Source organism: Monodon monoceros, unplaced genomic scaffold (genome assembly GCF_005190385.1).
Source record: "Monodon monoceros isolate NGI ecotype Baffin Bay Population unplaced genomic scaffold, NGI_Narwhal_1 Super_Scaffold_21, whole genome shotgun sequence".
NCBI lineage: Eukaryota > Metazoa > Chordata > Mammalia > Artiodactyla > Monodontidae > Monodon > Monodon monoceros.
In genome coordinates this window covers 78,753,821-78,772,665 of record NW_021703778.1, presented here as the reverse complement: position 1 = coordinate 78,772,665, position 18,845 = coordinate 78,753,821, and the positions used below count along the sequence as shown (strand labels likewise).

General features: G+C 37.6%; 1 protein-coding gene across 1 annotated transcript in view; it reads right to left on the bottom strand.

The window, feature by feature from the left end:
- Positions 1 to 1,359: 1,359 nt before the first annotated feature.
- The window catches only part of ETFA (electron transfer flavoprotein subunit alpha), an 85,254-nt gene continuing 67,768 nt past the window's right edge, over positions 1,360 to 18,845 (bottom strand). The window contains exons 11-12 of the mRNA XM_029236799.1: positions 12,308 to 12,388; positions 1,360 to 1,664 (exon numbers count right to left, since the gene is read on the bottom strand). Coding sequence (XP_029092632.1) covers positions 1,626 to 1,664; positions 12,308 to 12,388 — 120 coding nt within the window. The 3' untranslated portion in view covers positions 1,360 to 1,625. The remainder of the gene's footprint in view (positions 1,665 to 12,307; positions 12,389 to 18,845) is intronic.

The following is an 18,845-nucleotide window of genomic DNA, read 5'->3' as shown; positions in this document are numbered from 1 at the left end:
GGATGGTCCTCCGTGAGCCAGCACACCCTATATATATTGGGGGTACCTCTGCAGCCATCACCTTTGCTGTCTCTCCTCTCCCCCAGTTACAGTGTCCAATAGGGATGAGGAGTAAAAGAAGAAGGCAATGAGCAAGGTTAGCTTTCTTCAGAAGAGCCCCAAAGATAGCAAAAAGATATGAGAACTACTTTTGCAAGGGTGATTCAAACTGTGTGGCCTTGGACAAGTCACTTTACCTCCTTCACTTCTTCTCTGTGCCTCAGTATCCCTACCTGTCCAAGAAGTGTGAACCTGATGATCATTCAGCTCTGCATTCTAGGATTCTACAGTTCTAGCAGAGCATCACTTTGATGCTCCTCTCATCTCATTAAAAGAAGGCAGAAATGCCAGTGTTTCACAGCAAATGATTATGACACATCAAAAAGGGTTCAACTAGTCAGTCCCAGGCTGGCCACACAAAGGGACTGGCTGGCCCCTCTGCTCCTTCCCCTTATGTATCACTAGTCACTTCCCATCTCTTCCCTGCCATTTTCCTTGTCAACTACTATACCTTCTACAGATTGGCTTCAGGGTGGCAGTTCTCTTCATTCAACTTGCCTACTGACTCCTGGCCTTTCTATGACCCCAGATACCTGCCCACGCCTTCCTGCAGGCTTGGCCAAAGCCTCACCAGCCTCTGTTCTGTGGGCTGCATTCACACCAGCTTCTGGCCTCTTGCGACACTCTCAACCTCAGCCATGCCCTAGGGCAGCAAAGGGAGAGTGCCAGTGCTCACCACACATGTGGCCAACTCACATACCTGGCTGCTTTCTAAGACAGCCCAAAGGAAGCCACCAGGAGGGCAAAAGAAAAGCCAGAGCATTCTCTGAGCAGGACTTTAAACATTTACAATAATATCAAACTATCTGTTAGCGTAAGAGGCCATACTGTCTCAAAGCAGCCCCTCCTTCTCCACTTCCCTCTCCTTTATAGACACAAAGTCCTATCAGCTGACAAAACCTTAAAATGAAATGGAAAATTAAATTAACTTCAGCCAACTAAATATATTCAGCAGGTTCAGGTTTAAGTCAGGTCTGCTTTTGTCACATTAGCTATGATTTTCGGAAGACTGGAATATATTTAAGATAATATCCATGCTTTGTGGCCATGCTTTTTTAACTCTCAATTTGCCATTCTAGTTCCCTTATCTGTTACTAGATTATGTTGATTAGGCTGGTGGCAACATTCATGTTTACAATTTTGCCTAAAACACAGAGCCTTCCATGAACAACACAGGCAAAGATAAAATAATAAATTAACTTTCACTCCTTTTTTTCAATTTTCTCTCTTCCTTTACAAAGATAGGCATATTTCTGGTAATAGTTTTAAAGCTGTGAAAAGGCTTTATTATATATTTTATTACAGAACTAGAAAATTTCAAAAAATAACTGTGTGGAACCACAAATAATTAAAAAGAAACATAAAAATAACCCCATAAAAAAGCATTCCGGCGCCTGTTAGAATTTTCCCTCAAATTACAAAATGTAGCTCTCCACGCTTTCCAATGATTGTTACGTTAGCCATGAATTTCTATTTCAGCTGAATATACTTTGATACAATTTTCCTTCTTAAGACATGGTCATGGCTCATTTTTTCTTCAATAGTTCTGTCATTTCAGGAACAACCTGCAAATTTAAAAAAAAGTGTTATTAAGCAACTTGAGTCTTCACTGTGATATGGTCACAGCTCCTTAAGAAGTAAAAAGAGACCAAAAGAAACAATGTGAATCACTACAGAGGTACAAAGTGCCCCCTTCTCTCCCCCACCCAGGAACTCCCGGTTCACCCACAGCCTCTCTTCCCATCCATGGGGAAACTATAAACCTTAGTTGGGAAAGGTCACCTGGGACACACGGCTGGCAGGGCCAAAGCCCACTCATGGCCTAGGAGCCTTTCTGACACAACCCCAAACCTCAGAAAGGCACCACAGAAAATAGGAAGTCCAACTTTTCTCTGTGCTGAGAATAGTGTATATTTTTTACCTTCGTGTTTTCTAGCATTCTTCCTTCCCTCACTGCATTCCTGCCCTTCCTTCAAAGTCCACACCAGAGTCTCTTGCTTAGTCATGACTCCTATCAACCTCCTCTAGTACTTGTTTTCTCATTGTTCATTCATTCATTCATCATTCATTTAACAAACACTGTGGCTGTTGTTCCTCAGCATATGTTACTATCTTCTGGCACATAAAAATGAGCTGCATGCTGAACATTACCCATCATCACTCTTTATTAAAATCAAGGCCTTGTGCTGATGCAGTGGCTGGTCAGCAGACACAGTAAGAAACCACAGTGAGGGAAACTGACCGAGTTGGCTCCCACCTTAAAAAGGATTAATTACTAACCCTTGGTCTTGGCAGTTTAGTGGCTGCAACTGGAGCTTTTGGTGTGGAGCTGCTTTGTAACAGCCTGGACAACAGAGGAGGGCTACATGTGGGGACTGCAGGGGAATGTCACACAGAGCCCACCTGAAAACTAGCTGAGCCACTCATGTAAAATATCAATTACTCAGTCTTCCAAGGAGCTGTCGACTGCCCTAGCTCACAAAGATCCCAGCTGAACTCGCCACTGATGAATATAGCCTCTCAATTATTTAAGAGAGCTACATTTCCATTAGGTGGAAATAATGTGTTCGTACAAAATTTATTAAGGAAATTGTTGACATGTTGTTCCTTCCGAATGTCACTTTGTCTCCAGACTATTAAAAGGCCCATGTTTACCATGGAGCCAGGAGGCATTAGCTCAGGGGCAGCATTAAGTGCTGGCACCACTTCTCCCAGCTTTTCTCGGTGGAGAGACCATGAGCTTATGCCAGTCATACAGATGACATGCTAAATGAGCTTCATGTGGGACCTACATGTTTCATGAAAAATAGGCTAGAGCTCAACTTCTTTTAAATAAAACATTAATTTGGTTTAGAACACAGTTTTTAAAAACCTTACAGAATGTCCCGCTGCCACGCTCCCCAAAAAAGAGTCGAAGGGTCTTTCTCTCTCCATCCTCTACATCCTTTTTATTAGATCAACCTCAGACTTTCCAAGCATACCACACAATGCCTTAGTTAGGAAAAAGAACACGTCAACTCAGTTTACTGAGTATCTGATGGTCTTAGCACACTGAAAGATCTGGATTCTTATTTTTATTCTATTTTAGATACTGCAGAGGCAGTTCCCTATTCAGGTAAGACCAAATGAGAGTGAATTTATGTTTAAAATACGATAATCTACTGATGTAAGTCACAGCACAACTATATTTCACTCATTTACCTAGTATTTCCTCAGGATAAGCACTATGGGAGATAAAGAAGTTCAGGCCTGATTCCTGGCCGTGAGGAGTTCCACTCACTATTTGGAGAGAAGAGCCAGAGGCCTATGAACAACCCAATTAGAAATGTGCTCATCTTCCACTGTAATGTAAGAGGATGAGAAGAACGGGACTAAAAGCTCCAAATTCAGGAGTCCTGAGGAAAGTTGAGACTGGTGCAGACTAAGAAAAATCAGGACATTACCATGGAGAAGAAAAAGATACTGAGCAAAAAAATAAGGAGGCAAACAGATAAACACTGCAGGTTCCAGAGACAGTAAAGGGATTAGAATGACTCCAGTGAATGACTATGCTGGGAAGAGGTGAAAAAGGTTTAAAAAGACAGGAGATATGCCAAGTCTAATCAATGGGAACACAATAGTCTCTCCAACGGAGATGGACAACTGGATATCCACACATACAAAAGAATGATGTTGGATTGGACCTTCACCTCACACCATATACAAAAATTAATTCAACATGGATCCACAACCTAATTATAAGAGCGAAAACCATAAGACTCTTGGATCATGACAACAGATTCTTAGATATGACATCCAAAACATAAGCAACAAAAGGAAAAAATAGATGAACTGGCCTTTATCAAAATTAAAACCTTTTGTCATCAAAGGACATTATCAAGAAAGTGAAAAGACAACCTACAAAATGGGAGAAAATATTTAGAAATCATATGTCTGACAAGGGTTTAACATCCAGAATATATGAAGAAATCTTACAACTCAACAACAAAAAGACAAACAATTCAATTAAAAAATGGACAAAGGACTTGAATAAACACTTCTCTAAAGAAGATATACAAATGGCCAAAAAGCACACATGAAAAATGCTCAATATCACTGGTCATCAGAAAAATGCAAATCAAAACCACAATGAGATACCACTTCGCAACCATTATTAGGATGGCTATAATAAAAGACAATAACAAGTGTCAGCCAGCGTATGGAGAAACTGGGGCCCTTGTATATTATTTGGTAGGAATGTAAAATGAGGCAGCCACTTTGTAAAACAGTCTGACAGTTCTTCAAAATGTTAAACATAGAGTTATAAAGTAAACCAGCAATTCCATTCCTAGATATATATCCAAACAAGACGAATCAGTGCACAAAAACTCATACATGAATGCTCATGGCAGCATTGTTTACAACAGACAAAACATGGAAACAACTCAAAAGTCTATCAGCTGATGAATGGATAAACAGATTGCGGCATATCCATATGATGGCTATTACTTGGCAATAAAAAGGAATAAAGTGCTGATACATGCTAGAACATGATGAACCTTTAAAACATTATGCTAAGAATCCAGCCACAAAAGACCATATATTACATGATTCTATATCTAAGACTGGCAAATCTACAGAGACAGTAAGTAGATTAGTTGTTGCCAGGGGCTGGGGAGAATGTGAATAGGGAGTGGCTGCTAATGGGTATGGGGTTTCCGCTCAGTGTGATGAAGATGTTCCAGAATTAGACAGTAGTGATGGCTGCATAACTCTGTGAATATACTAAAAAAAAAAAAACCCCACTGAACTGTACACTTTAAAAGTGTAAATTTTACAGTATATGAATTACATCTCAGTAAAGCTATTATATTAAGAAAAAAACAAAGACCCCACTACCAGTCAGGTGGTGCCCTCTGCCCTATCACTCTAACTCTGATTATGATATTTACCATTTATTAAGCACCTACTCTGTAAATGTATGATAGGAAATACAAACAGGTAGGCTAATATTTAACACAGACTATACTAGGTGCAGTATAATCTCATTTAATTCTCATTACAAGGTAGTATAATATTTATATTATCTATGAGAAAGCTTATATTCAGAGAGATTAAATAACTTGGCTAAGATAATTTAATTAGAATGTGCCCAAGACAGAATATGAAACAAAGCTCATAATTACCATACCATGTTATTTCTGTCATATGAAGAAAAAAAAAAAAAAACCTTGTCCTAACTCATATGATTGTTGAAGGGTAAACTGAAAGGATGAATATAAGAAAATAAAATGTTATGCATATACATTTTTACTCCAGACATGATGAAATTTGGTGGACACAGTATCCCTTAGAGAATTATTAGTCTAATAGCTATATATACTTGTTATGTGTGATAGTTTGAAATTTTTAATTTTTAAACAAAAATTTGATCTAAAAAAGCCCTTTTTATACAGCTATTATTTGATTTATGATGTTAAGATCATAATCCCAAATAGATAATAATTTTCATTCATCATTTGCATACTTGTATTTTTCAAGTTGTTATACCTTTAAATATTTGATTTTTAAAGAGAGGGTGGCTCCAGTGAGAAGTATATTCACTGAGCCACCCTGTCTCTTCTTCTGTCAGAATTACTATAATATTCATCTGGAATCATTCTGATTTCAACTGAGAAAACAATTTGATTTCTATCTAGTTCTGCCTTGGCTGCTAGTCTGTCGAAGATGTGGTTCTATTTACTGCAACTTATCTAAGGTACAGGAGTAGCGGTGAACCACCCAGCTGTGGTACCTGATGAGCTGGAAAGGCAGAGTGATGAGAAAACGAACAGAATCAGGAGCCTGGCTTAGTTGTGCCAATAACTTGCTGAGCAGCTTCCCCAAATCACATCTCTCTGGGACACAGACAACTTAAGAAGAACACACCCTGCATGTTACTCATATAGTAATAAATGGGAGGCTGCAACTCAAGCAGAATTTTTAGTATCTTCTTTACTAGTTTTTCCCCAAACTGCGTTTTTTAAGGACTGATTAACTTTCTCACTTTGTATTAATCAAACGCATATAACTGTACTTCAGAACTTCTGAGCAGCATGAGATAGACACTACCATAATTCTAGCTAAAGGCAAATAAAAATTATGTCTTACTCCAAAGAGTCTCCCTATAGTCAAATGTGGACTTCCTAAGGGATGGAAGATGATACTCCAAGCAAATGGCAGCCAAAAGAAAGTGTAGCTACACTCATATCAGACAAAAAGACTTCAAGACAAAAAAATTAACAAGAGACAAACTGGACAATGTATAATGAAAAAGGGACAGTTCATAAGAAGACACAACTTATTAACATATATGCACCTAACAGAGGAGCATCAAAATATATAAAACAACCATTAACAGACCTACAGGGAGAAATTGACAGCAACACAGTAATAGTAGGAGATCCTACTTACATCAACCAATAGATAATTCAGACAGAAAGTCAATAAGAGCAGCCTTAAATGAAAAGTCAGATCTGATTTGACAGATTTGTACAGAACAGGCCATCCAAATGCAGCAGAATACACATTCTTCTCAAGTGCACATGGAGTTTTCTCAAGGATAGACCATATGTTGGAACACAAAACAACTCTCAATACATTTAAGAAGACTGAAATCATTTCAAGCATCTTTTCTGATCATAATGGTATGAATCTAGAAATCAACTACAAGAAGAAAGCTAGAAAAAAATCATAAAAATGTGGAGAATGAACAACATGCTACTGAACAACTGTTGGGCCAATGAGGAAATCAAAGGAGAAATAAAAAATTACCTGAAGACAAAGGAAAATGAAAATATGACATACCCAAATCTATGGGATGGAGCAAAAGCAGTACTGAGAGGGAAGCTTATAGCAACACAGGCCTACTTCAAGAAACAAGAAAAATCTCAAGTAAACAATCTACCCTCACACCTAAAGGAACCAGAAAAAGAACAAACAAAGCCCAAAGCCAGTAGAAGGAAGGAAATAATAAAGATCAGAGCAGAAATAAATGAAATAGAGACTAAAATATGATAGAGAAGATCAGTGAAACTAAGAGCTGATTCTTTGAAAAGATAAACAAAATTGACAAACTATTAGCTACACTCACCAAGAAAAAAAGAAGGCTCTGATAAATAAAATCAACAAAAGAGAGAAATAACAATGGGTACCACAGAAATACAAAGGATTATAAGAGAATATTATGAACAGCTATATGCTAACAAACTGGACAGCCTAGAAGAAATGGACAAATTCTTAGAATCATACTACTTTTCAAGACTAAATCATGAAAAATAGAGAATGTGAATAGACCAGTCACTAGTACAGAGACTGAAACAGTAATAAAAAGCTCCCCAGAAAACAAAAGTTCAGAATCAGATGGCCTCACAGGTGAATTCTACTAAATATTCAAAGAAGATTTAATACCCACCCTTCTCAAACTATTCCAAAAAACTGAAGAGGGAACGTTTCCTAACTCATTTTATGAGGCCAACATCATCCTGATACCAAACCCAGACACAGAAAACACAAAAAAAGAAAATTACAGACCAATCTCTCTGATGAATATAGATGAAAAAATCCTCAACAAAGTATTAGCAAACCAAATACAACAATACATTAGAAGGATAACACACCATGATCAAGTGAGATTTATTCCAGGAATGCAAGGATGGTTCAACATCTGCAAATCAATTAATGTGACACACAACATTAACAAAATGAAGGACAAAAACCATATGATCATCTCAACAGATGCAGAAAAAGCACTTGACAAGATTCAACATCCATTTATGGTAAAATCTCTCAATAAAGTGGGTGCAGAAAGAATGTACTTCAACATAATAAAGGTCATATGTATCAAACCCACTAACATCACACTCAGTGGTGAAAAACCAAGTTATCCCTCTAAAATCAGGAACAAGACAAGGATGCCCACTCTCATCACTCTTATTCAACATAGTACTGGAAGTCCTAGCCAGAGCATTTAGGCAAGAAAAAGAAATAAAAGGCATCCAAATTGGAAAGGAAGAAGTAAAAATGTCACTATTTGTGGATGACATAATTTGATATATAGAAAACCCTAAAGATTCCACCAAAAAACTATTAGAAGTAATAAATGAATACAGCAAAGCTTCAGGGTACAAAATCAACATACAAAAATCTGCTGCATTTCTACATACTGCCAATGAACTAGCAGAGAGAAATTAAGACAACAATCCTGTTTACAATCACAACAAAAAGTATAAAATACCCAGTAATATATTTAACCAAGGAAGTGAAATACCTGTACAATGAAAACTGTAAGACATTGCTGAAAGAAACTGAAGAAGACATAAATAAATGAAAAGATATTCCATGCTCATAGACTGGAAGAATTAACACTGTTAAAATGTTGATACTGCCCAAAGCAATCTACAGATTCAATGCAATCCCTATCAAAATCCCAAGGACATTTTTCACAGAAATAGAACAAAAAATTCTAAAGTTTACATGGAACATAAAAGCCCCCCAAAAACCAAAGCAATCCTGAGGAAAAAGAACAAAGCTGGAGGTATCCCATGTTCTGATTTCAAACTATATAACAAAGCCATAGTAATCAAAACAGCATGGTATTGGCACAAAAACAGATACACAAATCAGTGGAAGAGAATAGAGAGCCCAGAAATAAACCCACACATATATAGAAAATTAATTTACAATGAAGGAACAAAGAACATACAATGGAGAAAGAATAGTCTCTTCAGTAAATGGTGCTGGGAAAACTGGACAGCCACAGGTAAAAAATGAAAATAGACCATGCCCCACACAAAAATCAATTCAAAATGGATCACAGACTTGAATGTAAGACCTGAAACCATAGTACTCCTAGAAGAAAACATAGGCAGTATGCTCTTTGATATTAGTCTTAGCAACATCTTTCCAGATATGTCTCCTCAGGCAAGGCAAACAAAAGCAAAAAATAAACAAATGGCAAACTAAAAAGCTTCTGCATGACAAAGGAAATCATTGATAAAATGGAAAGACAACCTATGAAACAAGAGAAGATATCTGCAAATCATATATCCAATAAGGGGTTAATATCCAAAATATGTAAAGAGTTCATACACCTCAACAACAACAAAATAAACACCCTGATTAAAAAATGGGCAGAGGAGCTGAATAGACATTTTTCCAAAGAAGACATATGGATGGCCAACAGGCACATGAAAAGATGTTCAACATCACTAATTATTAGGGACTTGCAAATCAAAACCTCATTTCTGTTAGAATGACTATTATCAAAAAGGCAAGAAATAACAAGTGTTGGTGAGGAAGTGGAGAAAAGGGAACCCTCCTGCACTGTTGGTGGGAATGTAAATTGGTGCAGCCACTATGGAAAAAAGTATGGAGATTCCCCCCAAAATTAAGAATAGAACTACCACATGAACCAGCTATCCCACTCCTGGGTATTTATCCAAAGAATACAAAAACACTAACTTGAAAAGATATATGGGTATTTAAAATGACCCATATACAAGGACCTACTGCATTGCACAGGGAACTCTGCTCAATGTTATGTGGCAGCCTGGATGGGAGGGAACTTTGGGGGAGAATGGATACATGTGTATGTATGGCTGAGTTGCTTTGCTGTGCACCTGAAACTATCACAACATTGTTAATCGGCTATACTCCAATATAAAACAAAAAGTTTTTAAAAATTTTAAAAAAAGGAAAGAAAAGATATATGGGGACTCCTGAGTTCACTGCAGTATATTTGCAACAGGCAAGATAGGGAAACAACCTAAGTGGCCATCAAACAGTGAATGGATAAAGAAGATGTGGTGTATACATATACAATGGGATACTATTCATCCATAAAAAAGATGAAATCTTGCCATTTATGACAACATGGATGGACCTTGACGGTATTATGCTAAAGAAATAAATCAGAGGGAGAAAGACAATTTCACTCAGGTGGAATATACCCCCCCCCCACCAAAACAAAGTAAATGAACGCACCAAATAAAAACAAACACATAGAATCAGAGAACAGAATAGTGGTTACCAGAGGGGAAGGGGCTTGGGGGAGGGTGCAATGAGTAAAGGGGATCAATGGTATGGTGATAGGTGGAAACTAAATTTTTGGTGGTCAGCATGCTGTAGGGTATACAGAAGTAGAAATATGAAACTTATGTAAAGTTAATTACTGAAACTTATATAATGTTATAAAACTATGTTATCTCAATAAAAAATTTTTTCAAAAAATTTTTAGAAGTGCGCTTCTTAAAACACCAAAAATAGCTTGAGAATCTCAGGTTGGAAATCAGCTGACTGGATGATCTTTGAGGTCCCTTTCCACTTTTACTGTCCTAGGACTCTCAATGAGATATCTCTTTGATCATGTGCATGCGCACAAACACACACACACATACAATATAGATACATACACTCTCTCATGTTAATGCACAATGTGTGGGACACCACTGCATCTATCATTGCTACAAAGATAGCAATGATATCCTGCCTTGAGGCAGGAGCATCTTTGTAGCAATGATAGATGCAATGGTGCCCCACACAGTATGAACATCACAAATTTCCGACTGTCTAACTCTTCATTCTTTTATCCAGTAAGCCCCACATGTGAGTAGCAATACACAGTACACAAGCAGACAGAATAACATAACTTAAAATAAACAAAATTACTTATAGATTTACTCAAATATTCTCGAGGAAAAATAAAAGCTAACTACAGTAGATGCCTGTCTGCAAACATATCAACATGATACATGGTTAAGGTTCAGAAAGTGTTTGCTTTCATTTTTAAATTAAAAGGTCTTTATTCCTTTATCTGTACCTCACTGGAACTAAATGCTTTCTACTTGAACAAAGGTATTATTATACAGAACTACAAAAACATTTATCTTTTTCATACTAACTTTTCCTCCCACTGGGATATCTTGGTCAAATGACTGCCACTACTGTTTGTTCTTACATAGTTGGGCCAGGTCACAGGAGCAGCTAACCTACCTAAACCCTAAATTTCAGATACAGAACCCCAGGATCACAGAAGAGGGGGCGTATTTTTCCCATGCAATATAAGGCTCTTTTGGGAGGGGGGAGGTCCCTGGGGAAAGCTGCCCTATGCTGACCCAGGACAATAGCCCCAATTCTAGTCTCTCCATGAAGTCTGGACCATTACTGAATAATTCTGAGCATTTGAAGGGCCCACCTTTCACTGAGCATGAACACACACTTCAAAATACAGATGTGCTCTCCAAGTGTACTCATTAGTTCATCTGGATCATAAACAGTGCTGGAGAAGCCATGGTAATGGGCCAATCCTCTTGCTGGGGAGACCACCCCGGCTCTGTTCTCAGGTTGCAGCCTCTCCATTAAGGCCCACAGTAGCTCATTATACTTCTATGCAAGGGGTTCCTCACTCCAGTAAACCCAGGGTTGGATGCTACTTTCAGAGCCTCAATTCCTGCATGAGTGATTTCTGCACAAGGTGACCTGGAAGCCAGTAGACAGGCCCTGAGGGACAAAAAGAGGCCAGGCTATGCATAAGCTATGACCTTTAAATGTGGCCAAATGAATATCAGGTGCTCAACAATATCACTAAAGTAATTCTCTCACGGAGAGGGCAAATACAGGGGTGGTAGCAGGGTAGAATGAACACTCAAAGAAACGAAGAGTGCGAGGAGTGGGAAATAAGTGTCCTTCTCTACAGCTGTCACTGTTAGGAAGGCCTGTGACTCTCAAACTGAGCAAGCAGAGCATACTTGCTGAGTAGATAAAGTCGACTTGAGTGCCCACTCACCCCATGAAAAGCTACAGCATCACTAGTAAATCTCTGAATGAGGGGTTATGATGTGAATTTCTTTAAGGTACCTGCCAAATATGGTTCTAGGTTATAGTTACTTGAGTCATTTCACACTGTATACTAACTTGGCATATGAGATGCCAAGAGCCATGTGGATATTTGAAAGATAATATTGACTTCTTAAAGGGAAAGTTATAATGCTCTATATAAACATCATATATTAAGCAGAACAACTCTTCACTTTAAGTAGTTCAAAACTGCGTATATTAATATATACATACACAGACAGACACAGATACACAAACACACAATGTTTTCCTATAATAGCTTCCTCCTGACCAACTCCTGGAGGTTGTTGGATGACAACCTAGATAACAGCCATCACTCTCAAGGCCAACTTACCTTAAATAAATCTGCAACTATTCCATAATCTGCCACTTGAAAAATTGGAGCTTCTGGGTCTTTGTTAATAGCCACAATTGTCTGTGAAACAAAAAGAAAGAGTTTGGCCTTTATAAGAAAACATACCACACAGATTGATGGTTCTATTCTAACTTCCCTAACAACAAATTTGTATTCTTAAAAATGTCTACCATATAAGATTAGTTTGATTAATGTATGCCAATATTGTAAGTTTAGAAATTTCTGGATTGGAACATAACAAGATTATCTCCCACCCCCACCACTAGCCCACTGCAGTACTAAAAAGGTTTTAAATCATTATTTTTTAAAGTTATTTTTTTACTTATAAAAATAAATGTTTTAGGTAAGTAACAAATCAGAGGAGCAGATTCTCGGAAGACAGCCAACTAGGAAGCACTGGGAATCTGTCTCCTCACGTACACTACAACTGAACTGGCAGAATCTTTCTAATGTAACCATTTTGGAACTTTGGAATCTATTAAAGGTTTGCAACTTCCAGGGGAAGACTTGCATGGTAAACTGTAGCTCTTAGCAAAATAGTTGCTACCCACCCCCCAACTCCCAGCCCTAGTGGCAGGTAGCTGTGCACATGTTCCTGGGGCAGCTTTCACACAGCTTACAGGAGCCAGAGTGGGCAAAAAGGACCCTGTTCTCCAAACATTGAGGATCTGTGCTTTGATCATGGAATGCTGCTTCTGATCACAAAGGTGCAAAGAGGACAGTGGCTACTGCTGTTGTACCTTAACCAACATTGTTCATGCCTTCCCCCTCCTGTCAAAGTTATTTCCAGGAGATTTAAAGGATCAGTGCTCTTCATTTTTCTCTTTTTCCCCTTTTGGGAGCCAGACATTAAAGCCTAGGACATTGAAAAGCAAATGCATATCAGGAGAAAACTACAAAGTGACCACACATGCCCAGGGAAAGGCACAGGCTCTGAAAAGACCCAAGAAGACAGTAAGTTTATACCTCAGGTAAATACTTGGCACAGTGACAGCCTACAACAATCAAAAAAACAAGAACAATAATAAGCAAAAACAATAACCAAAAACCCAGCAAACCTGGGGAAAAAGGAGAACCTGATTTCCAGAGATACCACATTATTAGATTCAAGCGTCCAGTTTTCAACAAAAAAAATCACAAGGCATACAAAGAAACAAAAAAGTACGGCCTATTCAAAGGAAAATAAAAAATCAACAGAAACTGTTCCTGAAAAAGACCTGATGGCAGATCTACTAGACAAACACTTTAAAACAGTCATCTTACAGATGCTAAAAGAACTAAAGGAAGATGAGGAGAAGGTCAAGAAAACAATGTGTGAACAAAATGGAAATAGTGATAAAGAGAAAACCCAAAAAGAAACCAAAAAGACATTCTGGAACTGAAAAGTACAAAAACTGAAATGAAAAATTCACTAGAGGGACCCAAAGGCAGACTTGAGCATGCAGGAGAATGAATCAGCAAATTTGAAGACAGGATGATGGAAATTAACAAGCTTGAAGAACAGAAAGAAAGAAGATTTAAGAAAAGTGAACAGAGCTTAAGGCACCTGTGGATCACCATTAAGAGGACCAAAATACCTATGGTGGGAGTCCCAGAAAGAGAAGAGAGAGAAGAGGGCAGAGAGAATATTTAAAGAAATAATAGCTGAATATTTAAAGAAATAATTTGATTAGAGATATGAATAGAAACAGCCAAGAAACTCAAAAAACTTCAAGTAAGATGAATTCAGAGATCCACACCAAGACACAAAATCACACTTTCAAAAGCTGAAGATAAAAAGAGAATCTTGAAAACAGAAAGAAAGAATTGATTTGCTACACACAAGGAACCCTCAATAAGACTATCAGCAGATTTTCCATCACAAACTTTGGAGGCCAGAAGGTAGTGAGCTGATATATTCAAAGTGCTAAAAGAAAAAAACTGTCGAGCAATAATCCTATATCCATCAAAACTGTCCCTCCAGTGACTTTTGCAGAAATTGAAAAACTCATCCTAAAATTCATATGGACTCTCAAGGGACCCTAAATAGGACCAATGAAATAGAAGAGGGAGCCCAGGAATAAACCCTCACATACATGGTCAAATGATTTTTGACAAGGGTGTCAAGATCATTCAATGGGGAAAGGATAGCCTTTTCAAAAATGGTGTTGGGAAAACTGGATATCCACATACAAATAAATGAAGCTTGCCCCTTACCTAACACTATATACAAAAACTAACTCAAAGCAGATCAAAGATTTAAACATTAGACCTAAAACTACAAAACTCTAAGATGAAAAACATAGGGCAAAAGCTGCATGATGTTGGTTTTGGCAATGATTTCTTGGATATGACATCAAAGGTATACGCAATAAAAAAACAGACAAATTGAACTTCATGGAAATTTAAAAATTTTGTGGATCCAAAGGCACTATCAACAGAGTAAAAAGGTAACCCAGAGAATGGGAGAAAATATTTCAAATCATATATCTGATAACGGATTTTTTTTAAATTAATTAATTTATTTATTTGTTTTTGGCTGTGTTGGGTCTTCATTTCTGCATGTGGGCTTTCTCTAGTTGTGGCGAGCAGGGGCTACTCTTCGCTGTGGAGCACGGGCTTCTCATTGCAGTGGCTTCTCTTGTTGCAGAGCATGGGCTCTAGGCGCACAGGCTTCAGTAGTTGTGGCTCACGGGCTCTAGAGCGCAGGCTCAGTAGTTGTGGCACACGGGCTTAGTTGCTCCGTGGCCTGTGGCAGCTTCCCGGACCAGGGCTCGAACCCGTGTCCCCTGCATTGGCAGGCAGATGCTTAACCACTGCTTCACCAAGGAAGTCCCATGATAAAGGATTAATATACAGAATATATTCAAAAACCTACTAAACTCAACAACAAAAAAACCAAACTACACGATTCAAAAATTGGGTGAATGACTTCCATAGCCACTTCTCCAAAGAAGATATACAAATGGCCAATAAGCACATGAAAAAATGCTCAACATCACTGATCATTAGGGAAATGCAAGTCAAAACTACAATAAGATACTACCTCAGATCCATCAGCACGGCTACCATCAAAAAAACAGACAAGTGCTGACAAGGGTGTGAAAAAATTGGAACCCGTGTGCATTGTTGGTGGGAATGTAAAATGGTACAGTTGCTGTGGAAAACATTATGGTGGTCCCTCAAAAAATTAAAAAGAGAATTACCATATGATCCAGCAATTCCACTTATGGATGCATACCCAAAAGAATTAAAAACAGGGCCTTGAAAACATATTTGTACACCCATGTTCATAGCACCCTTACTCACAAAGGCTAAAACTTGGAAGCAACCCGAGTATCCATAGATGGACGAATGGATAAGCAAAATGTGGTGCATACATACAATGGAATATTATTAGCCTAAAAATGAAGGAAATTCTGACACATGCTGCATGGGTTAACCTTGAGGACATTATGCTAAGTGAAATAAGCCAGTCAGAGAAAGAGAAATACCAAATGATGATTCTACTTAAAAGATGTACTTAGGGGCTTCCCTGGTGGCACAGTGGTTGAGAGTCCGCCTGCCGAGGCAGGGGACACGGGTTCGTGCCCCGGTCCGGGAGGATCCCACATGCTGTGGAGCAGCTGGGCCCGTGAGCCATGGCCGCTGGGCCTGCGCGTCCGGAGCCTGTGCTCCGCAACGGGAGAGGCCACAACAGTGAGAGGCCCGCGTACCGCAAAAAAAAAAAAAAAAAAAAAGATGTACTTAGAATAGTCAAAATCATGGAGACAAAAATAATAGAACTGTGGTCGCCAGGATCTGGAGAGTGTGGGGGGAGACTGGGACGTTACTGTTTAATGGGTATGGAGTTTCAGTTTTACAAGACGAAAAGAGTTCTGGAGTTGGATAGTGGTGATGGGTGCACAACATTATGAATGTATTTAATACCACTGACAGTGGGTACACATCTAATTTTACACTTAAAAATGGTTAAGATGGTAAATTTTTTGTGTATTTTACCATGCAAAAAATATTAAGTGCGGTGTACTAAAAAATTTGAATTTTCTGTATATAAATTATACCTCAATAATCTGACTTAAACCAAACAAACCAAATATAACTGGAAAGTTTGGCAGTTCATCGAAAAATTTTAGATATATTGAATGAAAACCATGGATGAAAAATTAATTATTTTATATTTGGAGTGCTTTATTCAATAAGACAGTTAGAAGTCTACTTTATAAAATCATCATGAGATACATATTAGAGTCAATCCTCATCTTATTTCACTTATAAAATGATTAGTATTTTCTATCTCCTATTAACAAGTATATATATTTAAACTTGTGACTATAAATGTTAGATTTCAACTTTAAAAAAGTAACAAATCCATATCCTAATTCCTAATCCATATCCTAATCCTAATAGGCTTTGTAGCTCACTATTTATCCTCCATGTATTGCATTCAATTTAGTATTTTAAAATTACTATTCTGGGTCTATGTGAGAATACAAAAGTTAACTATCTAGTCAGCCCGTTAAGATGAACTTTAAAACAAAAAAGTTTAAGTCTTTATGTATGCAGCAAATATAAATAAATGTGATAAAGCAAGTAAATTATGACATCTCCTACAAAAACTACCACAAGTTCTTCTTATCCCCTATAAAATTTTTAAGTGTAAAAGGTTATAATGACAGATCAGTAACAGATTAAGGAGAAATAGTCACTAAAAAAGGTGTTATGTTTACACAATTATTCGATTAACAACAGACTTATTTATAAGTTACAAATAGTTTGGTATTCCCCACAGATGCTTCTAACACCATTGCAATTAAAGTAAAATTAGAGTTTTGACTCTAACATGCTGTTATTTTAATAAAAAGATCATAATAATGTGAATCTCTAGAAGAAAAATTAAGTACTTCCCTGCCTATTACACCATCTCATGCAAACAGCTGGAACACCTTTTTAAAGTATTTTGATATAGTCTGACTTAAAATATAGGCTACATGACATTATGTGTAATTCCCCTAGAGGGGCCCTGAGGCGGAATATTCCAGAATATCTAAAACTGGCACACACTGTAGTCCAGGTAACTAGTGATCCAGAGAAACATGCCATATATATTAAAGTACGGTCAGAGGCGATAAATGAGGGTTTCAATATGAGCCTCAAATCCAAAGTCACAAGGACAAACATTTTGAATCACAGGCATTGATTTGCATCGAGGTGTTTCTCTTCTGGGAATATGTAGCCTGCTTCACAGCTACTAGCAGAGATTTATTAAATTAACGATGGTTAATGATTTTCCTGGAGGCCACCTAGTCAAACGTCTGACAGTTTAATCATCTGAAAGCTTTTTCATCCCACTATATAAAAGTTATTTTTAAAGAAAGAGCACGTAACTGTGGGAAAGGAACCAATATAGTATTCGAGAAAAAAAATTTGGGCTGTTCACAGTTTTTCAGATTACTAAAAGAATATTCCTGAATTATCAACTGTAAATAACTATGATAAAATCTTACTTGCACCTTAGAGCTCTTTTAATATGTCCCTATAAATGCATGTTCTTCTTCCTTACAGACCTTTTAAAGCACAGACTGTATTCAACCATATTAATATGTATACAGTTCCATCAAATTTCATATTCTTTCAACTAGACCACAATGCTAACTAAAACTACAGCTTATATGTAATGCAACTATCAGATTTAAACCAATCACTTAATATTCCATTTTAGAGCTTAACCAAAATTACAACCTAAGACTGCTGTGTCTCCCACACAAGACAGTGATGGCAGGGACTATGTCTTTTTCATTTGAGCATCTCCAGCATCTAGTACAAAGTACACATGTTAAATAAATATTTGTTGATGGCATGGAGAGACAAATTCTTGGCTCAAGTTTATTCTTATGGATTGTTCCCCAACACTGGTCTCCTTACTTCAATTATTCTTTTTGCTTTGACTAGTCCAGTTCTCCCAATCCAGCCCTGTTGGCATGTAATGAGAACCTTCACCAAGATCATCTAGGCAGGTAGAGTCTTTTATTTTAGAGAAGCAGAATTCTAGATATGTCTGAACTGGCCCAGCTAAAAATATTTTTTAAGGTTGCTGGTGTTGGAGTGGTTTTTTTCCTCTAACACAGCAATAACATTTTCCCCATTGGCACTGCTGTTTTCAGAGCTCAGTAAAGAAACCTGCCATCCAACTGTGAAATCTGACTGATTTGGGGCCAATTCATTTAGAGGTTACAAGGAGGTAGTGCACGCATCTTTTCAAGTTAGAAGTTAAACCTATTAAAAGTTTTATTACCTTTTATATCAAACTTCCATCTGAATGGATAAAAGCAGGAGTGTCAGAGGCATCTCTGACTTCATGAAAGACTAAGTTCATAATTCAAACTGTGCATTGTTATGCATGAATTAATGTGTCATATTCTGAAATATATGTTCACAGAGTCATCACACATAGAGTCCAAGTAGCAAGTTAAAATCAAGTGTTTCCTCTATACTCTGTATTTTTGACAATTACTGAGGTTTTGAGACACTCCAAACC